The sequence below is a fragment of the Herpailurus yagouaroundi genome, unplaced genomic scaffold (genome assembly GCF_014898765.1).
Source record: "Herpailurus yagouaroundi ecotype Mexico unplaced genomic scaffold, PumYag 220, whole genome shotgun sequence".
Classification (NCBI taxonomy): Eukaryota; Metazoa; Chordata; class Mammalia; order Carnivora; family Felidae; genus Herpailurus; species Herpailurus yagouaroundi.
The window spans coordinates 805,050-831,151 of record NW_024412451.1 but is presented as its reverse complement, the minus strand read 5'-3'; the positions used below and the strand labels follow the sequence as shown (position 1 = coordinate 831,151).

Sequence of the window (26,102 nt, the reverse complement as noted above, 5' to 3'; positions counted from 1 at the left end):
GCAGAAAGGCAACTCTGTGACTTTACTGGGTTATGGGAAGGGGTTTGTCCAGTCCGGCCAGACTGTCAGTCCCTGAAGGCAAGCAGAAGCCCTGAGAGGATGCCCCAAGCAGGACCCCGACTGGAGGGCTCTACACCAGCAATCTGGGCCTTCTCTAAGATGTTGAGGACCTCGGTCACTCTGATGCTCCCAATATGGTGAAAATCTGCTAAAAGTTTGTGATGTCCACGAGCACAGCCCATGAGGAGGAAGGTGGTATTGAGGAGCCCTGTGAGGAAGACAGAGCCGTTAGGGACACTTTCAAGATGCAAGTGTCCCACCCCTCCTTCCAGACACGCCTCACAAACCAGAACACCCGTTCTTCCACCAAAAACTTGGGTACCAGGCACCGTATTCCTTCCCTCTTGGAGTTCACGTGCCTGCTCCCCACAGCCCCAACCCCCTCTCAGTCCTCCAGCCCCTCTGAGAGATGAGAAGGCACTAACGCAAGTTTCTCTTCTCTCACCTGCCTGAAATTTTAAGGTGGAACTGTAGCACTGAGAGGCATCATAGGGGCAAGAATCAGTGGTGACCAAACTTGGGAGGCAGCCCTTAGAGTGTTCGCCCACACAGGTTGGGCAACCATGGGAAGAAAATGCCGTAGACCTCGGAGTGTTGGCCTTGAGTTTCACAAAAGGATCCAAGCTGGTGAGGTTGTTGCAGAGATATGACCGGCAGACGCGGCTGTAGGAGGCAACGGACAGTCCAGGCGGTGAAACGAGGTAAGAGACTTGCTGGGGGTAAGAGGAGGCTGGGCTGCAGCCCTTAAAACCCACAACTCCCCTTCTGGACCCTGAGGAGCAGATTAGAGAGCTCTGCTCAGTGTCGTTGGTCACACCCAGAGCTCCCCCTCCCACCCTGCACCCCGCTCTTCTGGGTCATTCTGTCCCATCACCAGCTGTGCTGAGGTGTTCAGCCGCACGGGGCTCAGGTCCCGGGGTCTCCATCAACCCACCCTCCCCACGGGAGCCCCTCTGCTCCTCTCTCCCCTGTGTCCCTTCCTTTTCTCCTCTCCCAGATTGCCCCTCTCCTCCTGGGATCTGCCCACCTCCTTCCTGCCCTCTTATCCAGCCCACACCACACCCCGCTGGAGCCCAGAGCCACTTCCCTTCAGCTGTCTCGATGAATACCAGCGTCTCCTCACAGCCCTCACTCAGCTTACACACCATGCTCCTCATCAGAAGCCATTTCCAGTTATGGAGAGAAACAGCTCTGAAGAGCGAGGATGTTGCTTCGTAGCACAAAAGAGCCCCAGCCCCTAAGGAGAGAATGTCCTTCCAGTCGTGTGCCACTCACGTTGCTTTCTCAGCCCCCAAACTGCCAACCAAGAACTCAGCCTCCACAGATCCTGTCCCCCCGAGGAACCCAGATATCCTGCCCTCCGTCCCCTAGTTATGTGAATCCAGCCCCCCACCCTCTGGGGGCCCCCAAAGCATCTAGCCCTGCAGGACATACGAGGCAGAGTGGAGATGGCCCCTAGGAGGCAGAGCAGATGCACAGGGCTCAAGTGCCGGGGTCCCATGGTCCTGGGTCCGGGTCTCCGGATGCTAGAGGTCAATCTGGAACCAATTTCAATCCAGGTATCAATCAAGGTCAGTTCTAGTTAGCTTCTGAATCCTCTGTTCACTTGCCTCTGGGTCACTGTTTCGAGAGCAGAAAGTTGATTGTCAGTTTTTGTGACATAGGCTCCCTGAGACCTTCAGGGACACAGGTCTTCCCGTCTCCATAGTCTCCCCTCCAACCTGCCCCGAACCCACCACGTTAGCTTCTCAAGTTATGACTCTCCCCTGCTTAGGTCCTCCCATTGGAGGCTGAGCAAAGATGCTGACTTAATCAGAGTCACCGTTACACAGGCTGCTCTCCAGACAGAGACAGTGAGACCAGAACAGCAAAGGTGTGTACGGAAGCTCACTGAAATACCACTAAATAGATTTGGGTTTGAAAAGGATATTTATCAGTATTCAGGAGTGAGTAATAATGAACCTAGTACATACCACACACACACACACACACACACACACACAAGTGCATGTAAAACCTGGTGAAACCTAATCAGGTCTACAGTCTAGTTAAGAGTGTTATACCAATGTCAAGTTCACGTTTGCATCCTACAGTTCTAGAAGATGTCCCTGTGGGGAAGTGAGAGGAAGTATTTACGGGTTTACAACTTTTGCAACTTCTTGTGAGCCAATAATCATTTCAAAATCAACTGGGTTTTTTTTTTTTTTTCAACTACAAGTCAAAATTTGGGACACAACTGAAGCAGTATTTAGAAGTAAATTTATAGTTTCAATACCTTTATCAGGAAACAGGATCGTTAAAAAATATGATCATGAGTTAACTTAAGAAGTTGTATAAGGAGCAATAAAGCATCCCCTGCTCCCCCCACCCCCCAAAAAAGATAGAAATTAAGATAACGGCATAAACCAGTCAATTAGAAAACAGCAACAATAAAAATTATTGCAGGAAACTAACATTCTTTGGCAAGATCCACAAGATAATTCTCCAGCAAATCTAATTAGGAGAAAAAGAGACGATGCAAATAAAATACAAAATGAAAAATAGGAAGTAACAGACAGGATGTTTTTAAAAAAATAAAAGTATCATTAAGAACTCTACATGTATAAATTTGAAAACCGAGATGAAGTCGGAGTGCCTGGATGGCTCAGTCGGTAGATCACACAGCTCTTGTCATTGGGATTGTGAGTTCGAGCCCCACGTTGGGTAGAGAGATTACTTAAAAAAAAAAAAAAATCTTTAGAACACCCAGAGGAAGTGGATTAATTTCTAAAATAATATGAAATGTCAAGATTGGCATATGAAGAGCATACGCAATGCCTTAAAGCAATGAAAATGGCCAAGGATCTCTGGCAAATTGAAAAGGAAAAGAGAGTAACCCCAGTAGGAATATGGGCCAAGCATAGGAAGAGACAATTCTCAGAAGAGCAAACCAGAGAGGCTAAGAAATACGTGAAGACACCCGAGCTTAACAATAACCAGAGAAATGCAGTCTATCAAACTGTACATCTATCGGGCTGGCAAAGAACCAGAAAGCCGGAAGAAGATTAAGTGTTGGCCGCAATGTGGGGATGCAGGGACTTTTGTGTATTGCTGCTTGTGGGGTCGTTGGGAGGGGGACAGGACCTTCTTCTGGACCGTGAGGAATAAAGGAGTTGAGAGTTCTGATCGATGTTTCAGCCCCAAAGCAGTGTTGTGGGGAGGAGTCTGGCAATACTGAGTCAAATTAGGTTTACAAATACCCATTACGACTATATCCTAGGTATGACGTAATAAAGAGCTCCACCTTCAGCTACAAAGGAATGTATACAAGGATGCAGCGTTATCAGGGAGATGGTGAGTCGAGAGCACTGTGGGCATCCCTCCCTGAGACTTAGTGAACACGCAACCTGCAGGGGATGCCAACCGTGGAATATCATGCAGCAATTAAAAGAAACTGAGGAGATGTACGCATAATATGCACGTGGATGGATCAAAAAAGCACAGTGCTGATTATCTTACATAATAACACAATATCGCTTGCGTAAGTTAAAACCACACGCAGAGGGGCATTGGCTGGCCCGGTTAGAAAAGCAGAGCATGCAACTCTTGATCTCGGGGTTGTGAATTCGAGCCCCACAATGGGTGTAGAAACTACATACATACATACACACATACACACACACTTTAAAAAACACGTGCACATAAGACAGTGCACATATTGCAAGCACACACATGAACCAAAAGATACCCAGTAGCCACCTGAAGTGAGTGCCCACAGGAGGGTTAGGGGATGAAAGTGGAGAATGATGATTACTGGAAAAACTAACGAAAACAATGTAGGTGGTACAAAGTTCATAGGCTTTGGACTCAAAGGTAGAGCAAGGTTAGAATCTTTACCCCTGCACTGACTAGCTGTGCAATCTTGCGCAAGTTGTTGAACTCATCCATAAACTGGATTAATAATACCGCTCATAAGGTACTGTTGAAAATTAGTAAGATTATTAACATAAAGTGCCAGGCAAGAACTAAGCTTTCCATAAATGTCCATTCCCCGGTCTTTCCCTGTCTCTCCACTATCTAAAGGAACAAGGCCAACCTCACTAGCTGGCATTCAAGCCTCCCGCACCCCACATTCCCCACCCCAGACTGGCCCCAAACAATCTTTGCAACTTTGTCTAGTACGGCTCCCCTGCACAGCAGTCCAGCTAGAGGTCACATCGGCAACCCTTTTCTGTCCAGAATGCCTGGCACACAGGCTCTGTAACACAGGAGTCTGTGGCAAACAAAGGGACTAAGACTCACAGAAAAGATGGGACACAGGAAGGGGCGATGAAGGCTGATGAAGGAGCACACACAGGGGTTGAGCCAATCAGAAAAGATGGCACACACCAGCCTGGAATGCAAAACGACAGGAGCCAAAAATCTGAGCACAGGTGGAGACACACTCAAAAAAGAGTGGAATGAAATCCTCAGGGAAAAAGGATGGAGAGGATAGAGAGGTAGTCAGAGGAGATACTATCCCTACAAAAGAGAAACCATGCAGAGGAGGAAGGGTAAACTGATGGACTGGAACCGTGCAAGGGAGTCAAGAGGTGCAGCAGAGAAAGCACAAGAGGAGAGGCAGGAAAATGAGGCCTGGGGCACAAAGATGTGGTTCTGGGGGCGGGGGTGGGGGGGAAGGAGACAGGGCGGGATGCGCAGCGAGAAGGGGACAAAACAGAGGGTGGGAGGGAAATTGTGAGACACACCGAGAAGGCAGGCGATGATTACAGAGTGGAGCCCAGATGAAACTGATGAATTCTGGTGAAATCAGGGAGCGAGATGCACACCGGGGGTGGGTGGAGAGGATATCTATGTCTATGAAGACATAGAAAAACTACAGTGGGCGTCTCAGAAAGAAAGCGAAGGATGGGCGGGGGAGGTGGGGGTGGGGAACTGGGCCAGGCTATTTGGAAATTAAGAACGTGGAGGAAGGGGGCCCGAAAATCAGCAGGACAGACAGGCAGAGAGAAACTCCAAGAGAATGGGGAAAATAGGAGTTAGGAAAATCAACACCGAAACGGACGGTAAGAGAGACACAGAAAGGGGTGGGATAAGGGAAGGAAGCGGGAAAATGACAGGAGGGGGAACACATAAAAAAGAGAAGGGTAGATCGGGAGTTGGGGCACAGGGAGAAAAGTGAAAGAAACACGAGCGTCCACACAGCGAAGAGGAAACGCCCTGTCGAAGCCAGGAACGCCAAAAGGAAGGTCGCACTGTGCAGCCCAGAGGGTGAGACTGCGCAAGCGCAGGCAGGTCCCAGTCAACGCCTGGGAGTGGGACCCAGATAGCCGTTTCTTGGGGGGCAGGGCCAGCCTCATCCTGGGAGCAGTACTCGACGCCCCATTGGCCACCTCTCCGAAAAGGGGACTAACAATCCGGGAAGGCAAGCCACAAGGGGCGGAGGAATTGGGGGGGGGGGGGGCCGAGACTCAACTCGACGCGCTATTGGCTGGCCTCACAGTCTGGCGCGGGGAGAAGAGGCCTGGAGGTAAGGGGCGGGCCGTCAGTGCAGGATCTTGAAGCGCACTGGTCGCTTGCCTCGGTGGCGTGAGGCGACGCTTGACGCTCATTGGTCCTTGTGAGAAGGGGCGGGAAAACCGGCGCGAGCTTAGCAGTTCCTCACGCCGCTTCCTCACCGCGTCCTTTCGCGTCCTTCTGACTGAGTCCGACTTTGCTCGCTCGCTCGAGGCTGTGGTAACCGCGGGGCGAGGACGCGAACACGACCCCGCCCCTCCCTGCCCCTTCTCCGCCCTGCCTCTGGCGCTGGGCCCCCTCCCCCGCCTCCCCCTCGCGCTCCTCGCTCCCCTCTCCTCCCCTCCCCCACCTCACGGGGCCCCTCGGCGCGCTCCCTGTGCCCTGCCCTCTTCCTGGGACCCTGGAGCGAGGACAGGCCGAAGGCCCAGCTTCTGAAAGGGGGTGCACGCGGGCAGCAGGCGCTCGAGGCGGTGGTGCATGCGGGGAGGTGCGCTGGGGGGGGGGGGGGGGGCTGGTCCATGAGATGCGGTTGCTGGGAACGGGCAAAGGCGCCCCAAGCGCCGGGGCAGCGATCACAGGGTTGGCGTCCGACTTTGGACGCCTGTGGGTGCAAGAGGGGACTCCGTGCCGGGAGGAGGGGGCCTGCGACCGAGATCGGGGCCTGGCACCTGGAAGGGGCTCAGTAAACGTTTGTGGAGTGGATGACAATCATTCCTGAAAGCGGGGGGGGCGGCGGGGGGCGGACCGGGGGGGCGAGGAATCTCTAAGAAGAAAGTAATCGCGGGGTGGGGTGGGATCAAGAGAGTGTTCTGATGTAAAAGGGGGGCAAGGCGAACGTTGCCTCGCAGGACATACGTGAGGCTGAGAATTGAACGGGGAGCACAAACATTTGCAGGAACTGGATAAATGCACGAGGGAAGGATGATAGTTGCCGAAGATGATGGCAGGAAACATCATCGGATCGGGGCAGTGGGGGGAAGGGGGTATAGAATCCCTGGGGGTGGGGGGGTGGGGAGAGAAGGGGCCGTGAATGAGAATGAACGTGGGACTTGGGCGCGGGGAAAGCACAGGCGAGCAGCATAGAGTACCGTTTGCGTTGAAGGAATATGTAAGAAGGGAGTGAGAAGAGGGGCGCCTGGCAAGACGGTGAGCCTTCTGGGAAGGAGGATGCTCGAGGAAGGCAGTGGGTGAAGAAGGGAGAAAGCCAGGGAGGAAGCAAGGCGAAAGCTGAGTCCACAGAGGGTAGCAATGGAAACCCCTTCAGGTGTGGCCTCCCAGGGGCAGGAGGGCTGGTTGGGAGAGGGCCCATGTGGCCACCCTGACCTTCCAGTCCTGCCTCTAGATCCATGGAAGCCAAGGAAGTGCCTGCTGCCCAGCACTGCGCCGCAGACTCTGCCACCGGGGATGAGCCCAGAGCCCTCCCGGGCACAGAGCTTATCCCCAGGAGAGCTGTCAGTCGCTCTCCAACCTGCGCCCGCTGCCGAAACCACGGCGTCACTGCGCACCTCAAGGGCCACAAGCGCCTGTGCCTCTTTCAGACTTGCGAGTGTCACAAATGTGTCCTCATCTTGTAAGTATGAAGGAGATCCAGGGAAGGGAAGATGATGGGCCTCATCTAAAGGGAGGCTAACTTTTGACTCTCACCCCCCATTTTAGGGAGCGCCGAAGGGTCATGGCTGCCCAGGTGGCCTTGCGTAGGCAACAGGAGGCACAGCTAAAGAGGCACCTGGCTCAGGGACTCATGAGGAGAGGGGCGGCCCCTCCCAAAGCTCCTAGCCATGCCAAGAAGGGAGCCACTCGACCAGGGGTCCCCTGTGAGTGCCTGGCCAGGGATGGGGTGGAAAACAGTCCCAGACCTCCCATTGGATTAGTGTGTGACCTTGGGCAAAGCGTTTCTACTCTCTGGGCCTCAGTCTCTCCAACTTTAAAATGTGATCATTGGGAGTATGTAGTGAGGTCTGTGGATAGAAAAGGGTCACAGAGAGGGTCATGGGGAGATAAAAACTCAGTTTGCAGTTGGAGTGGGATGGGGGTCAGGAAAAAGGGCTCATCAAAACTCCCCCTGGTCCTTTATAGCTGGAAAGGAGAACATAGCACCCCAGCCTCAGACGCCCCATGGGGCAGTCCCACTGGCACTGACACCCCCTGGGAAGGTAAGGAGAACCTGGGCCGTGGTGGGGAGTGACTCCTACACTAGCCCCTGCCCAGGCCCTTTCCTCTGTGCCCTCAACACTTGGGTTCTAGATTTAGCCCTGACTTGTAATATGATCTCCGGGCAAATCACTTCTCTTCTCTGGGCAAAAAATGAGAGAGTGGGATTTTACAGCCCTCCAAGTCTAAAGTTTTGAGGTCCTGCCCCCATCCTAGAACATACTCATTCTTTCCCCAGGCTTGTACCTGAATCCAACCTGTGCTCTCTGCCCTTGCAGGATAACTCCCAGGGGCCTCTGCTGCTCAGCCGTCCCCCAGAAGCCTTGCCTTTGTCCTGGACTCCAATGCCCCCAGGCCCTTGGGCTCCTGGACACTGGCTTCCTCCAGGCCTTTCCATGCCACCCCCAGTGGTGTACCGCTTGCTATACCAAGAACCTACTGTCCCTCTGCATCCCTTTTCTGGTAAGACGAATTCAACATTCAACAGATGTTTAAATGCCATTGTACCACTGTATCAGAAAGAGAAGAGGACAGGGTAGGAAGGAAGATAGAAGCCATGACCTTTAACCCCTGTACCCTCCTGCGTTCTCTTACCCTCATTAGACTTTGACCCTGGCACTTCCCTCCGGCTGCCCACTCATGGACCCCGCCCAACCTGCCCAGGATCTTGCCCGATACTGATGGCTCCTCTTTCCAGAGAATCCCGAGGGCCCTCTGCCTTGCCCCGCACGTGAGTAGGAAGGGAAGAACACGCGTTTATCATATGCCTGACCCTGTTCTGGACATCACAGCAGATGATATAGAAGATAAGGTCTTAGACCTTGTGAAGAGGAGCTCTCCTAGCTCTGCCATTGCCTTACTATGAACCTTTGTACAAGTATCTTTTCTCTCCCTGAACCTGGTTTTCTATCAGGAAGTTGGAGACACAATAATTTTCTTTGTGGGTTGTCATGAGCATTAGTGATAATGTATGGAATGCACCTAGCACAAGCCCTGGCCTTGGACAAATAGGGGCTATTAAATCCTCTTAAACAGATAAGATGGAGTCGAATTGCCCGCTGAAATGGGGGGTGGGGCATGATGATGAGAGCCTCAGAGGCCTAAGATAGAGGCCAGAGACCATTAGGGGAGGCTTCTTCAAGGGGTCCCAACCTGTTCCTCAAGTTCCATGGGGATTGGGGAGGGAAACTAGACTCTGGTAGGGCAGGAACAGTCATCCCAGTCCCTCCCAATGTTTGGTATGTTTTTAAAAACTGACATCAGTGATTTCCCATAATCGGCACAGTAGCGCTGGAGGAAAGAAGCTGGCAGATATTTTCATTTCATAGAAAACAAAGCAGGCCAAGCCAGGGGAAAAGACTTGCCCAGGTCCACAAAGCCTAATGACCTACCAGGCACTCAGACTCTCAGATCAGCATATGCCAAAATCCTGCCCTTTCTCCCATGTGTACATGTCTGTCCATGTGTTTAATCCCCTTGGCATCTTCTCTTCTTCTTTCTAGATGCTCGACTCTGATACTCCAGCCCTGTGGCACTCCAGACCCTCTTCTGCTGCAGCCACAGGTCCTGGGACCAAAGTGGGATCCAGGACCCTGGGAGGAAGTTGAGCCAGGGGAAGGGAACATAGGGGATAGTGAAGTAACCAGGGGCTGAGAGAGCACTTGGAGGGTGGGCAGAAGTGGGGGTTCCCAGTCTTTTTCTCTCCCTTTCTTTTGCAGGCGCCTGCAGCCTCTCGCCTAGCCTGGACCTCTGCCCCCTCAGAGCGGCAGCTGCAGCGGGAGGCAGCTGAGGCTCTTGTGGGTCTGAAAGATTCTTCCCAGGCTCCCCGCCTGACCTCTTCTGTTCCTCCCAACCCTGCCTGGATCTCCCTGCTCCACCCCTGTGGCCCACCAGGTAACCTGTTCCCTGAAAGGAGACGATGGGATAGAGATATTGGGAAATGGAAGTACCAGAATTAAGTAGGGACTAACCAAGGAGATCAGGAGGGTCAGCAGGTTGAACATCTTCAGACTCAGGCCCCAAGCTTCTCAACCTAGCTTCTGGAATTGCAGTTGAGAGTTGTTCAGTGGATTAGTTTTATTAGTTTCGTGCTCAAAAGCAAATGTCCAGTGCCCTGATGTCAAGGAAAATGAGGCCCTGAGAGGGGCAGGGACTTGCCCAAGAGCATGCGGCAAGACAGTGGCAGACTTCAGCCCAAGGCTGGCTCTCTAGACCTATGCTGCCTGCTGTTGTCTCGAGAGGGCTGAAGAAGTAACAAGGGTCTGGCGTGGAAGGAGATCCGATAACTGCCTTCAAGGAGCTTCCGTTTTACTTGGGGAAACTGGATGCCTTCACAAAGCTCAGTGACAGAGCAGATGGCTCAGTTGGTAGAGCGTCTGACTCTTGATCTCGGGGTCATGAGTTCAAGCCCCATGTTGGGTATAGAGATCACTTAAATAAATAAAACTTAAAATCAGTGACTAACCTGGAAAGAACTAGAAAAATCTTGAGGAATGAGACTTACGGGACAGAGAGGGGAGGCTGAAGATCTTCCTGTCCAAAATGTTGAATTAGGCATGGGTACGAGTGAGGAAACCTGCATGGAAGAACTGCTGGAATGAAGGAGATGAAGCTGGAGAGACTTCTGATCATGGAGGTGTGGCATGCCAGACTTAGGCATCTAGAGCAGCCACTGTGCATGAAGGGGAGCCAGGGTATGTTTCTGAGCTAGGCAGGGACATATTTAGATACCCTGAGCTTTGAAAGACAAGTCTGGTGGCTTGATGGAGGGATTGAGAGACAAAGTGGGAAAATCGGGGAGGAGGAAGTGTTTGCGATGAGCCAGGTGAACAAGGATGAGGCCTGGATTGGGTGGGGTAGAAAGAGGGGATTGCTGGGAAAGGAAATGGATGTGACTTAGTCCCACCCCCTTCCTTCTTGCTTATAGCTCCTGCTGGAGGAAGAGGATTCCAGCCTGTTGGCCCCTCTCTCCGCCCCAGCCCAGCCCCCTCCGTAGCTCTGCATATTGGGCATCTGGGCTCCATCTCCCTCCTAAGCTAGAAGCCCAGAGGTTGAGACCTCACTTGAGCAAGGGGCAAGAGCCTGCAGTCACTGCATATTTGGTATTTTGCCTCTGGATTTATGCATGGAATATAATATAGTGCAAGCTTCCGGCTTTTTTTTTTTTTTTTTTAAGCTTTATTGTGCTTTGTTAGCTTTTGGTTCCTTTTGTAGTGTGGGTATTTCCTTGACTGAAAGTGGATATCCTCTTACCCACTTGGGTCCAGGGACCTTTTTAAATACCCAACAAAGTGAGAGTTATGCAATTTAAGCTAACAAGTATCTAAATAGGTTTTTGCATGAGTTCATGTTCCAGAATATTTGACATGTGATTCTGTACGTACTTGTGCACTTATGTCTGTCTCCATGCGTGCAAAAACAGGAGGGTATTTTCATTTTGTGTCTACGTTTGGGTGAGTAACAGAAAAATAAACCTTTGTTGTTTTAAGCCACTGAGACTTAGGGAGTGTTTGTTGCCAAAGCCTAACCTAGTCTATTCTGATTGACATAAAGGACTTGTTCAGTTCACTTTTCAAATTGAAAATAGTTATCCAGTAACTACCATAAATAAATACAAACTTGGATTTCTTATTATGGCTCAATAAGACAGATTGGTAGAGGGAGATGGGAGATTCAGTGACTCAACAATTAAGTGTCTGCCCTGTGCCGGGCATAGATACTTTCCAGCTGTCCAGAGGGCTAAAAATTGAAATGCATACAAGGCCAAGCCCATCACTTAAATGAGTAAAGAGGGGTGCTTGGGTGGCTCAGTAAGTTAAGTGTCCAACTTCAGCTCAGGTCATGATCCATGGTTTGTGAGTTCAAGCCTCGCGTCAGGCTCTGGGCTGACAGCTCAGAGCCTGGAGCCTGCTTCGGATTCTGTGTCTCCCTCTCCCTGCCCCTCCCCCGCTCATGCTGCTTTTCTCTCTCAAAAAAAATTTTTTTTTAAATTTAAGTGAGTACAGAAAGCTAGATGAGCCCTAGAAAACAGAATACATGCCATACCAGAGAGGGCAGCCTCCTTTGGGCCTTAGTGGATTGTTGCCAGGCAGGAATGTGACTATTGCCACAATTTCTGATTCCTTAAGAGAAGCTGGAAAACTGAATTTCTATATAAAACATATTAATTTTCAAGTGTTGGCTCAGTTTTCTTCTTTAAATTCTAGGTGAGCTGAACAAAACATATCTTCAGGCCAGTTTTGGCCAAATGGAATACCTATAATGCTAACATAATGTAACATTTTTTAAATGGGGAAACTGAGGCCAATGAGAATAGGAAGAATCAAGTTAGCCTTTTTCAAGGGCTTTATCTGAACTAGGGAGATTCATGTGTCTACATTTTGAAGGACCTATGAAAGGTAAGAGAACATTGTTACCATTTATTAAGTACCCCACTGTATGTGATTCACATACATGCTCACAGCAACTCTGTAAGCCATGCATGATTACTCCCATTTTACAAATAAAGAACATGTTTATTTTTTATTTATTTTTTTAAAGTTTATTTGGAGAGAGAGAAATAGAGCATGAGCAGGGGAGAGGCAGAGAGAGAGAGAGGGAGACAGAGAATCCCCAGCAGGCTCAGTGATGTCAGCACACAGTCTGATGCAGGGCTTGAACTCACAAACTATGAGATCATGACCTGAGCCGAAATCAAGAGTTGGACGCTTAACCAACTGAGCTACCCAGGTGCCCCAAGAACAAGTTTAAAGAGAGAAAGTAACTTGCCCAACTATTTTAGGGAAAATTTCTAGGCAAATAAAGGAGGAAGTTTCCTTCTCCTTGCCAAGCCCTAAATCAATTAGGTAATTTTTATAAAACAGAGTGAAAGATTCAGGACTCCAGCAGACAGGCATGAGCCCAAGGGTTTTTCAGAAAGTCTTTTCTTTTTCTACTCAAGGTATCCTTAGATAATAAGCAGGTCGTACCTGCATGTTCCTTTGTCCGCTGCTGTCAAGTCCTTCTCCTCGAACCATTCCACACATGAAGACCTATTGAGCTACTCCAAAGATATGAACACCTGGAGATCCCCATCCCCGTCTCCACTCGTAGAAGCGGCAGACAGAAAGCGCAAGGGACAGGCCTGATCACTGATTCTTTTTCCTGAGGCCACTTACACTCCTCTTTTTATCCAAGATGATTGCTGGTGATGGCATTCAGTCACTGCTTGTTCTCTTGTGTCTGGAGCCTTGAAAAGATGGGCTGCTTCTACTGCCTAACGTTACAGGGTAACAAATCTGCAACACTTCTCAGGACTCAACACAGGATAATCAAAGGAGGAAAGCCTGCTTCACACTTTCCTTCCCTCCCCTTGTTATAACTTAGATATATGATTGCTCCTTAATAGACCTGCCTAAGTCTTGCTGGGCCCTGCTCTCTCAAGTGACAGATGACCAAGCCCACATAGTCGCGGAGAAGGGAAGCACTGCAACAGGAAAGATGCCTGAGACCCTGCTACTCAGGGCTGACCAAGGGTCCCAGTACACCAAGCTCACACAGCTGGGAAGAGTAAATGGGAAAGTACAATGTGGGGTTAAAGGATGACATGAGAAGGTGGGGAAAGAGAGGACTGGGCGAAGGAGCTAGGGGCAGGCCACTCTTCCCTGGCCCTTCTTATTTCTCTGCAGTCCACCTCCCCTCCCAGCCAGATCCTTAGGGCTTTTCACGCCATTGGCTAGGCCTACTTTGTCCATCACATTGTCAGGGCTTCCCCAATGGTGCCTGAGGGAGAGGGGGGAGACTCTGCAGGAGCGAGCCCTGGGGAAAAGGGCAGATTTCAGAATTGTTCCTGCTCCTCCCTGTCACTGCCTCTTTGGGTGCAGCCGTCTTCATCTGCTGTGGTTGTAGGCAGCCAGTGGGTTCCTGGCCTGTGAGCAGCCCTTAGAGATTAGAGTCAGTGGGCTGTGAGCACTGTTCCATGTGCTGCCACTTTCCCACTTCCCGTGGCAAGGCGAGGAAAGGTGCCACCCAGGTCCAATAGGGTACTGCATAATTCATCCCCCTTCTAAGCGCCTTTTGTGTACCACCCTGACGTTCTGCAGAAATAACCAATGAGGTTCCAAATCTGAGGCGGCATCCCTCTGTCCAAACAAGATTGCCCCATCCCACCAGTCACCCAGGTATTACTTCAGAAGTTCATTTCACATTCTGCCTTTTGAGAATCGATGCTCCTCCCTTCACTTCAGCCCTACGTGAACCTGGTCCACACGTGACCACAGTCCTTGTTCAGTGTAGAACCGACATCTTATCACCCACCCCATCCAGTTTCTACTCAGACCCTCATTACCTGGTCCTCATTCTGCTCCCCCAGCCCCTTGTGTAGCTGGCTCTGCAGCCCCCAACATATGTTCTCAGAAACACAGTCCTATAACCCATACCCTGCCTGGGCCCTAATGACATCCTGAGCTCTCCCCAAAAGCAAGATTCCTCCTTTTCATCTGACTTAATGTCTCCTATAAACAGATCGGGCCAAGTTCCCTACATTCCTACATCCACAGGCCTGATCACCCTGAGCTGCGTCTGGCTTTGTGCCTCTATGTCTCCCCCTCTTAGTACTCTCAGGGAGCAGTACTTATTCTCAGGAACTCTCAGGGAGTTCCTCTCTGGGAACTCAGAATAAATAACTAAATACATTCTGTCTGATTCCTTAGGAATTTTTTTTTCCTACAAAGTTGATAAACTCTAATGTTGCCTCTCCCCTCACAATATGAACAATTTCCTGTCCTCAAACCAATTTTTTTTAACAGAGTTTTTTTTAGAACAGTTTTACGTTCACAGCAAAATTGAGCAGAATGTAAGTGTTCCTGTGGTCTCCCTGCCCCCGTACAAGCACAGCCTCCCCCACTATCACCATCCCACACCAGAGTGGTACATTTGTTAAAACTGAGGAGCCTACATTGACATGTCAGTATCACCCAAAGTCCATAGTTTACATTATGGTTTGTTCTTGGTATTGTACACTTTACGGGTTTGGACAAATGTATAATGACCCGTATCCACCATTATAGTATCAAACAGAATTGTTTCACTGCCCTAAAATTTCTCTGTACTCCACCTATCCTTATTCCCATCGTCCTTATCCCCATCGACCCCTGGCAACCAATGATCTTTTTACTGTTTCCATAATTTTGCTTTCTTCCCCCAGAATGTTGTATAGTTGGAATCATACAGTTTGCCTTTTCAGATTGCCTTCTTTCACTTAGTAATATGAATCTAAGTTTGCTCCATGCCTTTGCATGGCCTGATAGTTCCTTTCTTTTTAGCACTGAATGGCATTCTATTGTCTGAATGCACCACAACTCTGAATCATTTTTAAATTTTCTGGGGCGCCTGGGTGGCGCAGTCGGTTAAGCGTCCGACTTCACCCAGGTCACGATCTCGCGGTCCGTGAGTTCGAGCCCCGTGTCAGGCTCTGGGCTGATGGCTCAGAGCCTGGAGCCTGTTTCCGATTCTGTGTCTCCCTCTCTCTCTGCCCCTCGCCCGTTCATGCTCTGTCTCTCTCTGTCCCAAAAATAAATAAAAAAACGTTGAAAAAAAAATTTTTAAAAAAATAAATTTTCTGTCTATAGAGTTATTGAAAGAGGTTAAGCAGTCACCAGTTATGGATTCAAATCCAGTTTGGGCTTTACATTTACATGAGCTTGGCCAAACTACTTGACGCTCTAAAATCCAGTTGCCTACCAACCACCTTACAGAGTTGTTAAGGTTATGAACCTGTAAAAATTAACACCAAGGACACAGTGCTGAGAAACCATGTTATCTAAAATCATAGACTGTCAGAAAGTTTGCTCTTTGAAATCATAGCAATAGTGAGAACGGGACATCTCACTCTTGCCTGGGGGATCACTCTGACACAGAGACGTAGCCATGATTTTCACCCAGGTGCAGGGCGTCAGAGGAGGGATTTCTGGAGATAACATTGTACATTTATCTTAACCCTATAATTTCCAAACAAACAGGACCCTGTGTCTGCTTCTCAGCCAAGGTATGATGTTGACTCCCTTATATAGGACCTGCTTTGCCTTGAGTCCCTCAAACCTCTGCTTAATATAAATTTTACCTACAGTTCTTCTGGAAAGCTTTTTTTAAAGAACTCTTTAGTAAATTGACTCAAGTGGACTAACCTTAAATGATTCAGCACTGATATCAGAAATGTACATCAAAAATGTATAAAAGGAGAACATAAGTTACCTAAGTATATGGACACTTATAGTTACACCTACATACAACTACGTATTCATACATATTTTGATTCGGGGTGGGGGGCATGGAATTTGAGATACTAAAACTATTCTTAAGTTTTCAAGACAGTGTAAGATAGGTTTCGACACCATTCTACCTGAATGTGAAGCTCCTAATGTAAACACAAGATGTTATCATGCTAGAAACAGGGTTTGTGTTATAGACTTAGTGCTTATGTCGCCCCTCCCCCCAATTTCCTATCTTGAAACCTAGTTTCCACTTGTGACGGTATTTGGAGGTGTGCCTTTGGAAGGTGATTCACATCATGAGGGTGGAGCCCTCATGAATGGGATTAGTGTCCTAATAAAAAATTCCCCAAAGAGCTCCCTCACTCAAGTAAGGGCATGCAAAAAATAATTGTCTATGGACCTGGAAGTGGGCCCTCACCAGACACGGGATCGCCTGGCACCTTGATTTTGGACTTTTCCCAGCCTCCAAAACTATGAGAAATAAATTTCTGTTGTTTATGAGTCACCATCCATGGTATTTTGTTATAGCAGTCTGAATCAACTAAGATATTTGGTTTTAACTTTTATTTGTTTTAACAGGTATTGGTGTAACACATTGGCTTACTAATAACTAAGGCATTTTGTGTACACAGTATATCACTGTGAAAAAAATATTATTCGCTCTGATTTTTAAACTCTGTCTTTTCAACATAAGAAAATAGCAACACGCATTTAAATGTTTCCTTTTGCAGCAAGTTAACCATTTTATCAGACAAGTGTGTCCCTCCTGTTCTTGGTCGTTGGACGTTTCAAGGATTGAACCAAATCACGCATGTAACACTACATAACGTTTACCTGTGCCTGGCACAGAGTAGACACACAAAAAATATTTGTTGATAGAATTAATGTGACAACACCATGTACAACAAAAGGCGCAAAACGCCGGGATTTTGGTGTTTCCATCTAAATTGTGTTTGCTTTTTCTTTTTTAAAATCTTTTTATTTTTGAGACAGAGAGAGAGCATGAGCAGGGGAAGGGCAGAGAGTGACCGAGACACAGAATCTGAAGCAGGGTCCAGGTTCCGAGCGGTCAGCACAGAGCACCCGCATGGGGCTCGAACTCACGGACTGTGAGATCATGACCTGAACTGAAGTCAGGCGCTTAACCGGCTGAGCCACCCAGGCGCCCCTGTATTTTCTTTTTCTTAACTGAGAGTCTGAAGCCTTGAAAGGGCAAGTGGACTGCCTAAAGCCACACGGGTCAGTGAGGCAAGTGAGCAAAAGAAACCTAAAGTGCTGAGCGAACAGACTCAAGCACTAGGAGGCAGAGCTGCACTAACTTCTCCGAAGGTCCCGCCTCCACCTCTTTGTCCCTGCCCTGATCTCCTCCCCGCCTGTAGTTCCTCCTTCCCACTGCGGTCGCCTGGGCGGTGATGAAGCAGTTTCCGCCCTAAGAAGGGTGGTGCGGCTCCTTCTGCTCTCGCGAGGACTGGTGATCGAACACATTTCCTCTTTGCACTACCGCAGGGTTCCCCATCACAGTTCCGCCCTTACTACCCCCCACTTCCGGCCCGAAAAGCCACTTCCACCCACAAAGGGGGTCGTCCCGCGGGGGCACGGGCCGTGGCCGGGTCCCCCTTTCCTGCCCATCCAAATGCCCAACTTCCGCCGCCACAGTCTCCTCCGCCGCTGACGCGAACGAAGCCGTCCCACCCCACAGCTCAGGACGGGCGCTCGATTACACTCCGGGAGAGGAAAAGGCGGGCAGGACCCAGGCCTCCACCCCCGCCCCCTAGGCTTTCCCCTTTGCGTGCCCGCCTCCACACCACACACCCTCCCAGCTCGAAGCCGCATTCGCCCTCAGAGGGGCGGGGCGGCTCTTCTGGCCTCGCTCTCGCGAGAGCTCGCACTTCTCGCGATACCCGACGCCCGACTTGTGCGCCCGGGAAACCCCGTTGCTCCCTTTCCCCTGGCTGGCAGCGCGGAGGCCGCACGGTAAGACGGGCGCTCCTGCTCGGGCTGGGCGCGGGGCGTCAGGGGCCCGACCCCCCAGTCGGGAGTGCGTGCCTGGGGCCCCCGGGGAGACCGTGTGGGGCCGCCCCGCCCCCTGGAGCCGCAGCCACGTGCGAGCGGCAGGCCCGGACATGCTCGGTCTGCGAGGTCCGGGGACCGAGACTGGGCCAGGCGGGCGGCGGGGATGCAAGGAGGGGGTCCCCAGAATCAGGGGCTGGGGTCATCTAGCGTCTCCACCACGGCGCCAGGCCGTGCTCGTGCGACGCGCAGAGACCGTGAGCGGCGGTGAAGTCTAGCACCCACAGGCGCCGGGGCCTTTAGGGCCCATCTCTGAAGTAGGGCCTCGGGAAGGAACGGGAGAGCGGCGGCTGCGGTCGCGTGGGGGCAAGGCCCTGGCCCCTGTCAGCCGTCTCCACCAGTGCCAAGTTCACATGCTTGCTCTTTTTCTCGTAGATGCCTGGAGTTACTGTAAAAGACGTGAACCAGCAGGAGTTCGTCAGAGCTCTGGCAGCCTTCCTCAAAAAGTGAGTGTGGGGCCTCGGGCTCGGTGGATGGGGGTTGTGGTCTTTGCCTGACTCCTCCGCGGACGTTGTTTCTCTTCTCGGGTACCGGGAGGCTCGTGTGAGGTCTCCGTGTGGAGTCTGCTTTTCTGCCTGAGGCCTGGGTTTGGGTTGTGGCCGCGTTTTTGTTTTTTTTTATATTCTGGGACATGTGGAGCTCCTGGTAACCTATACTTTTTGGGTTGAGCAGAGGGGATTTGGGGGCTGGAGTTTGGGGAGACTCCTGGATCGTCACTTTCTCACCGTTGGTCCCAGGTCTGGGAAGCTGAAAGTCCCTGAATGGGTGGACACTGTCAAGCTGGCCAAGCATAAAGAGCTTGCTCCCTACGATGAGAACTGGTTCTACACACGAGCTGGTGAGGAACTGGGGCCTCTGGGTAATGGGGGGGGGGGTGCTGGGTGACCCCTGGCACAAACCATACCTCCCTGTTCTCTCTGTGAGCTCTCCCAAGATTGCAAGAGGAGAGAAACTCTTTAAATTGTAGTTGAACTACAGTGTGAGAGAAGCACTAGGCTATCGCTGCGTGCTTGTGTGATGCTCAGTAACTTCATTTTCTGAGTCTGTTTTCGTTTGTAAGCGGTTGATGTGGGCACCTGTGGCTTCCTCTGAAACTCTAGGGAAACCCAGGGTCAAGTGAATGTTCATAGTTTACTTAGAGGAAAGCGTTTACTGACTCTTCCATGTTCGTGGAGTCAAGATTCTCCCCAGTTCAGATTTCTCTCTGCCACTTAACTGTGTGGCCTCCATCTGCCTGTTCCTCTTTGTGTCCTCTCTGAAATGAGGCTAACGATTGTTAACACAGGATTGTAGTGGGAATCAAATGAGCTTATGACAGTTAAAACCTGTACAATACCCCTGTGGCAGAGTAGTCCTTCAAGAAACGTCAGGTGTCCCGTTTTTATTGTTCAGATCCATAGGCTGGTTTTCTCCTTGTCTCTCTAGAGAGACCCATTTCTTTTAAGTGGTTGGGATCTGGCCGGGTCACTCCTTGCTCTAAATCTTAGTAAGTCCCAAGTACCCAAAACAAAGCCTTATGATCACCCTGTAACCATTTGCCAGTCCCCTCTCTTATTAGTCTACCAGTGATAAGTTGGAAGGAGTGACTTCAGTGTAGTGCCCAATGGCACAGTGCTAATTTTCACCTGTCCTTGACATTTCAAGTTTCTCCCGGCTGTCACTCCATGAAGGCCTAACTTAGGGATGGAGGGGTGGTCAGTGCTAGGTTGTTCAAGGCAGCAACCTCTGCACAGGCCTTCATTAAGGACCCTCAGCTTCTGCAATCTTTTAACCTTCAATCTCTGACCTAGGGGCTCCATCCTGGCCAAAGACTGTCTCCAGACGGGAAGTAGGTGGGAAGCACAGTTTAGAAGTAAAGAAAGCTTCAGGGTGACTTTGAGAAGAGTTGGCCTTGGTACCAAGTGCCTTTGGCACTTTGGAATATGATGTATTTTGTAGATTGGTGTTGCCCTTGTGCATCAGATGTCCGTGAGGTCCACTCTGTTTCAGGCCCTGGACGGGCAGAGGCCAACATGACTTGGCCACAGCCTCAGACCCCTGAGGATTAAAAGGTCAACTCACAGGTGGGTAGGGTGGGTAGCATATAGCGGGGATCCCCACTGTGCTTTTAGGAAGAAAAAAGGGCTGGGGAAGGGAAGCTGGCTTGATTTCCCCAGACACACATTAGTGATGGGGCCTGGATGAGACCACCACCCCATCCACCCATCTTGGGAAGCAAGGCTGCCTGGTCCTGAATGTTCTTTGGCAACGCCCCAAGAATCAGTTGGTCAAGGCAGCTTTGGATCTAAGATGAGGAGAAAGTCTACTGGCTTTTCCTATGTGGTCAGGTAAATTTACATATTTTGTTTAATCTGCCCTGTTGAAAACTTCCCAGGTAGTACTGGTGGATTTCTGTTTTATGCTTGTTGTATTTTTGTAGATGGGGAGAGACTAATGTGAAATGAGATCGAGACCACCCTGGGCAGTCCACCTAGATGAGCCTTAGACTGTTTCCTGGCCCCTTCTCTGGCAACTCACACGGAATGTGCATCCTCTACCTGCCATCCTGATCTCCCTTACTCAAGGTTCCCAAGACTCCCTTTTTGACCTCATTTCCCCAGCTGCCTTAGTGGCGTAGCCTCGTGATTCTAGACCAAGGTCTGTTGTGCACATTTTTGTTGGGACACTGCCACGCCCATTTGCTTCCATGTACACCAGAGGCAGAGTTGCAATTGTGATGGACTGGTGGCCTCCAAAGCCAAAAATGTTTATTTTGACCCTTTACTGGAGAAGTTTACCGGCCTAGGGTGCTCCCACCTAGTTGGGGTTAGCTCATACTCTGGGCAAGTCACTGGAGATACTCCATTACCAAAGAGGAAACAGGTACAGACAGGTGAAGTGACCCTAGGAGAGCATGACACACTGACTCCAAGCTTGGCAGACCCGAGTCTGTGCTGTATTTGCATTTTCTCCTTCCCTGCATTGGGATGTCAAGGAAAGACCACTGTAGGGCTTTGTGAGGGGAGGGGGTGTTGCCGTGTGGCCTTGGACAAGCCCCCTGGTTTCTTCATTGTCAGAAGGTCTTGCTTGGGAGGGAGGTGGGAATCCATTGTGTCTTGTCCAGCAGTGAGTGACTCCTGAATTGGGACATCTGAATGTCTCAAATGAAATCATTGTGGATGGGACCTGGTCTTCTCCGATCAGTGCGTAGCGCTGGGCAGTCACATATATTATTGGAAAGATCAAGGCTTGGAGACATTGCAGGAACAAGTTAAGGGGTGACAATGTCCGGATTCTTTCCTTAGAAGCTTGGCAAAGAACAGTTATTAAGACGCTGACCTGTAGGGGCACCTGGGTGGCTCAGTTGAGCATCCAACTTCAGCTCAGGTCATGTTCTCACAGTTAGTTCAGGCCCTGCATGCTGACAGTGCAGAGCCTGCCTGGGATTCTCTCTCTCTCTCTCTCTCTCTCTCTCTCCCTCCCTCCCTCCCTCCCTCTCTCCCCCCCTCTTTCTCTCTCTCTCTCTCTCTCTCTCCCCCCCCTTCTCCCTCTCTCCCTCCCCTGCCCCCCACAATATAAATAAACTTAAAAAAAAAAAAGATGCTGCGCTGCAAAGACATTTGTGAAACTTTGGTATACCAGGTGTTCAAGAGCATTGTGACCCTCTCCGCCTGGTGGCCCCTTGGGTGGGAGGATGCTACTGGTCCCTCCTTTATACTCTGAGGTGGGGAGTGACTCCTGGACACTTGGGGCAGGATTTCCAAGAGGAACAGAAAGTCTTAGAGGGACTTGAGAAGCCATTTGTGACCACACCTGGCTTGCTGTCACCTCCTAAGCAGCACCTAGGATGGCCTGATTGGTGATGTTAAGCTCCACTTCAGAAGGATTGGGGCCTGGGTCTCAGCAGGGTGGGGTGAGAAAAGGCCAATTATTTTGTAGAATTCTGTTATTTTGACTGTAATGCTTTCCGACTTGTAGCATTAATATTCTTTCCCTTTTAATAGGTCAGGAAAATAATTACCAAGAACTGGGGTGGGGGGGACCCTCTATCTGACACCACACCAGCTAGTTTTTTTCAGCGTAGGGAAAAATTTACAGCAGCCCCTTCACCTCCTCCTTGAAGAAACTAATAGTTGGACTTTACTGGAGCTTATTCTCTGCCACTCAGTCCTCAGGATTTGAGTAGGCTTCCCCTTGAGTCCTGTGGCCCAGGCCCAGACCGCCCAAATAGGGGGTGGACTCGGCTGAGAGGAGCAGTGTTGGGATTCACACCCTGTGTTGCCAGACAGCTCAGGGGTTGGCCATATTTTTTTATACAGAGCCCGGATTGGGACTAGGCTGAGCATTGGTCCTAGCCTGACCAGGCTTCTCCTGGGCATCTGTGTGCTTGGGAGTATTCCACTGACCCCTTCCTGAGGCTATTCTGCTTTCCTCAGCCCTGGGTAGAGCCCAGGTGGGAGAGCACAGCTCCACCCAGGCCAAAGCATGGCTTGGCACAGGCACAGGAGGAATGGTGGTAGCTGTTGGGCATGTGAGCTGGTCTGGAAGTCTGGACTTTTCCAGTGATATCACTGGAAGGGGAGTTTTGATCCTGGAGGTGGTGTGGAGGTAGGAAGAACCAAAGAGAACGGTTTAAAAAAAAATTTTTTTGGGGCGCCTGGGTGGCGCAGTCGGTTAAGCGTCCGACTTCAGCCAGGTCACGATCTCGCGGTCCGTGAGTTCGAGCCCCGCGTCGGGCTCTGGGCTGATGGCTCAGAGCCTGGAGTCTGTTTCCGATTCTGTGTCTCCCTCTCTCTCTGCCCCTCGCCCGTTCATGCTCTGTCTCTCTCTGTCCCAAGAATGAATAAACGTTGAAAAAAAAAATTAAAAAAAAAATAAAAAAAATTTTTTTTAATGTTTATTTTTGAGAGCATGCGAGAGCATGAGTGGGGGAGGGGCAGAGAGAGGGAGACACAGAATCCAAAGCAGCCTCCAGGGCTCTGAGCTGTCAGCACAGAGCCCGATGCGGGGCTCGAACTCGCAGGCTGTGAGATCATGACCTGAGCCGAAGTCAGATGCTCAACTGACTGAGCCACCCAGGTGCCCCCCAAGGAGAACAGTTTTAAAGTGAGCAAAAGCTGGAAGCAGTGAAACCAGGGGGAGGTTGTACAGTTGTCCTGATAAAGGTGGTGAGGGTTTCAGCCATGCTGGGGCCCCCAGAAGCCCATGACTGTATCTGAAGACCATCTTACAGGGCAGGAGGGGTCTGGGTGGGGACAAGTGGTGTGGAAGAACTTCTTTGGGAGGAGTAGCCCACTTTAGGTGGTAAGTTCCACCCACCCCCAGCTCAGAACCCCACAAGGTCATGGATGTGGCCTGGCACCTGGTTGTTAGGAGTAAGTAGTTACTGGAGGAAGGAATCCTGATTTTTCCCTCTGATCTGTAGGTAGGGACTAAAAGTAGTCACTTGGGCAAAACCATTATGTACTGATCGCTGGCAGCCCTGGAATGACTTGGAGTCCTTGCCTCTCAAGCCCTAGTTCCCTCAAATTTCAGTGGCCCCCTGAGATAGAAAGCCAGAACAGCTATGTGACATGAGGCCAGTGAGTACCTTCTGGAGCCTGTTTGCTTTTCTGTGAAGAAGAATAGCACTGGACACCCGTGCAGCTCTCAGGTGAGGGTGGGTGACTTACCGAGGCGCCACACCATCAGGCCAGGTCGTAAGGCCATCTTACTGCCTCATGGGGGAGCATGAAAAGCAGATGGCACGGGGCCAGGTGGGCAAATGGCCCTGTTGAACAGAACAGTGAGGGACGGGGGACTTGTCCAAGCCGGATGAGAATCCTGTGGTTGCGGAAGGGGTGATGCCCGTTCAGGGTTGGGAACGTCACTGTATGGGGTGTCTGCTCTGACCCTGAGTTCTCCAGGGCCAAGGGGCTTAGGGAGCTGCGCTCAGGTGGCGACATATCCCTGCTCGTACTCCTGCCCCTCAGGCCTGGGTCTGGAGGTGGAAAGTCACGGCTTAAGCATTTGCCAGGCTCTGCCCATAGGACCCTGGGCCCAGGCTCACGGCATCTCAGCTGTGGCAGGCCGTCCAGTCTCCTCAGCTGGGCCCGGGGTGTAGGGCAGCTTGGCTGTGGGATAGCTGGGGTGGGGGCCCAGTCGTTAGTCTGTGTATTCTCAGTTTTCCGGGCTATACAATGGGAGGAATTAGCTGCTACGCACACAGTTCATGTGTGTGACCTTGAGCGAGGCCCTTCCCTCAGCCTGCTTCAGCTGTAGAGAGGACTCTACTTTGCTTGAGAAGGATCCTCACATCTCACGCACACCCCACCCAGCTTCCACAGCACGGCACCTGTACCTCCGGGGTGGCGCTGGAGTCGGCTCCATGACCAAGATCTACGGAGGACGTCAGAGAAATGGGGTCATGCCCAGCCACTTTAGCAGAGGCTCCAAGAGCGTGGCCCGCAGGGTCCTCCAAGCCCTAGAGGGGCTGAAAATGGTGGAAAAGGACCAAGATGGGTAAGTGGGGTTGGGGGGAATGGCTGGGACGGGGGTGATGGAGGAGACTTGGGGTCAGGTCACCTGTAATGAAGTTGTCTAGAGCCATCCTTCCCCCGTGTGGGGAGGTGCCAGGTGTGTCCTGCCGTCTGCACCTGCCCCTCAGGCGGGCAGGGGATTCTGCAGAAAAGCGAACAGTGAGGGGCCTCACCCCGACCTCTCTGGCTGACTACCCCAAGCTCCAGGAAGGTAATTTAGCGACTGTCCGCTTTCATTAGCCTGCTCGTTAACTTTTCCCAATTGATTTTTCGGGGCTTTTGATCTAATGCTTGCACAAACGACACCCTGGCAGCTCCCAGGGGGGCTCCCACCCCTGCCCCCAGCTCGTTAGAATGCAGCTGACTGGGGCCCTCAGTGGGACTTGGCTGGTGTCATGTGGTCCCATGGCCAGGTGCCTTCTTGGGAAGCCTGGCTTACATCCAGGGTGGGCCTGGCAGTGACATGGTTGAGAGCCTTCACTCATGGGGGGCTGCATGACCCTTCTCCCACAGGGGACGCAAACTGACACCTCAGGGACAGAGAGATCTGGACAGAATCGCCGGACAGGTGAGGTCTGGGTGTGGGCCGGGGCTGGGTCTCTTAGTCACTGCCTGGGCGTTTCCAGAGCCTGGGATTTGTCAGGTCAGAATTTCCTACCCTAGAGGGCACAGCCCAGGCTGGTGGGGCCAGGGGTAGGAGAACGTTTCTGACTGACTTCCTGCTAGAGCTGGTTAGAAATGTGGGTGTCGGGACCCCAGGCCTGGCGTGCAGCTGGAATTGTTTCTCGTGCAGGACAGGTTTCTGCACACAACTCCCCTTTGCCCAGTCAGCCTTCTCAGGACTCTAGCTGCAGTGTTTCCTCATTCTTCATGCTCACTGACATCGGCCGGGATGGCTGTGGAGAGAGTGGGGGAGGCAAGCCAGCTCAGAACAAGGGTCTCCATCCACATCCCTGACTGGCTGGACACCTTGGGGCAGAGTCTGTTCGCCGGGAGCCATTCCCATCTGTAGAATGGTCTACTCTTGCCAGCCTCCATAGGGTAGTGGTGAGGGCTCAGTGGGCTACAGCAGGGGGAGCCCCCAGGGCCAGGCATGAACCCATCGTTGGGTTTTTTCTTTCTGTGTCATTGACTTAGGTCTCCTAGGAGCCTTGGAGGGCTCAATCACTTAGTCAAGTGTCAAAAAAGAGTAGAAGGTGTCAGCCCCCTGGGAGTCCGCGGGTTGCCTGGAAGGAGCCGGTGATCTTTTCTGCGCAGGGCAGGGCATCGACAGTGTGGATAGCAGAGCAGTGGGCAGGTGTTGGAATCCTGCCCCGCCACTCCCTTTCTTTTAGTCCCCGTTGACACTTCTGTAAAATGGGGAAATGCCCGAGGCTGTAAGGATTAGATTGGATGAACACCTGTCAGACCACAAATCCAGGTGCCTGGCGTCCCTCGGGTGGGGGGTAGCTGCTCCAAAGCGCCGGAACACAGACCCCACGGCCGATCTTAATTACTCTCCTGTCTTTTCCCACAGGTGGCAGCTGCCAACAAGAAGCATTAGAACAAATGCTGGGTTAATAAATTGCCTCATTCGTAA

General features: G+C 51.2%; 3 protein-coding genes and 1 long non-coding RNA gene across 14 annotated transcripts; 2 read left to right on the top strand and 2 right to left on the bottom strand.

The window, feature by feature from the left end:
- Positions 1-3: 3 nt before the first annotated feature.
- Positions 4-5,996, bottom strand: LYPD4 (LY6/PLAUR domain containing 4). Of its 4 annotated transcripts, none has more exons than XM_040457238.1 (5): positions 5,906-5,996; positions 1,495-1,680; positions 1,148-1,297; positions 506-832; positions 4-268 (listed from the first exon to the last, which is right to left on the bottom strand). In XM_040457238.1, the coding sequence occupies exons 2-5, from the start codon at positions 1,559-1,561 to the stop codon at positions 66-68; spliced, it is 747 nt and encodes a 248-aa protein (XP_040313172.1). In that variant the 5' UTR covers positions 1,562-1,680; positions 5,906-5,996; the 3' UTR covers positions 4-65. The 4 variants fall into 4 exon arrangements, with proteins under 4 accessions (XP_040313172.1, XP_040313171.1, XP_040313169.1 ...); XM_040457237.1 differs by lacking the exon at positions 5,906-5,996 and adding an exon at positions 5,516-5,621; XM_040457235.1 differs by lacking the exon at positions 5,906-5,996 and adding an exon at positions 4,788-5,468.
- DMRTC2 (DMRT like family C2) lies at positions 2,480-11,202 on the top strand. Of its 4 annotated transcripts, XM_040457234.1 has the most exons (10): positions 5,677-5,775; positions 6,899-7,126; positions 7,213-7,370; positions 7,633-7,709; positions 7,986-8,169; positions 8,311-8,437; positions 9,210-9,270; positions 9,426-9,600; positions 10,261-10,342; positions 10,634-10,746. In XM_040457234.1, the coding sequence occupies exons 2-9, from the start codon at positions 6,903-6,905 to the stop codon at positions 10,305-10,307; spliced, it is 1,053 nt and encodes a 350-aa protein (XP_040313168.1). In that variant the 5' UTR covers positions 5,677-5,775; positions 6,899-6,902; the 3' UTR covers positions 10,308-10,342; positions 10,634-10,746. The 4 variants fall into 4 exon arrangements, with proteins under 4 accessions (XP_040313167.1, XP_040313168.1, XP_040313165.1 ...); XM_040457233.1 differs by lacking the exons at positions 5,677-5,775; positions 10,261-10,342 and adding an exon at positions 2,480-3,393 and having other exon boundaries at positions 10,634-11,198; XM_040457231.1 differs by lacking the exon at positions 10,261-10,342 and having other exon boundaries at positions 10,634-11,198.
- Positions 7,963-19,274, bottom strand: LOC121018527 (uncharacterized). The gene is made up of 3 exons (XR_005785216.1): positions 19,122-19,274; positions 9,106-9,110; positions 7,963-7,973 (listed from the first exon to the last, which is right to left on the bottom strand). It is a non-coding gene; the product is annotated as an uncharacterized LOC121018527 (long non-coding RNA).
- On the top strand, positions 17,816-26,102 carry RPS19 (ribosomal protein S19). 5 transcript variants are annotated; one of them, XR_005785214.1, is made up of 7 exons: positions 17,816-17,930; positions 18,402-18,472; positions 18,764-18,864; positions 24,251-24,506; positions 24,612-24,734; positions 25,037-25,091; positions 26,040-26,075. XR_005785214.1 is itself a non-coding variant. In XM_040457240.1 (6 exons), exons 2-6 carry the CDS (start codon positions 18,402-18,404, stop codon positions 25,876-25,878), a joined length of 504 nt encoding a protein of 167 aa, XP_040313174.1. In that variant the 5' UTR covers positions 17,840-17,930; the 3' UTR covers positions 25,879-25,893. The 5 variants fall into 5 exon arrangements, 3 of the variants coding, with proteins under 3 accessions (XP_040313174.1, XP_040313173.1, XP_040313175.1); XR_005785215.1 differs by having other exon boundaries at positions 17,837-17,930; positions 24,323-24,506; XM_040457240.1 differs by lacking the exons at positions 24,612-24,734; positions 26,040-26,075 and adding an exon at positions 25,858-25,893 and having other exon boundaries at positions 17,840-17,930.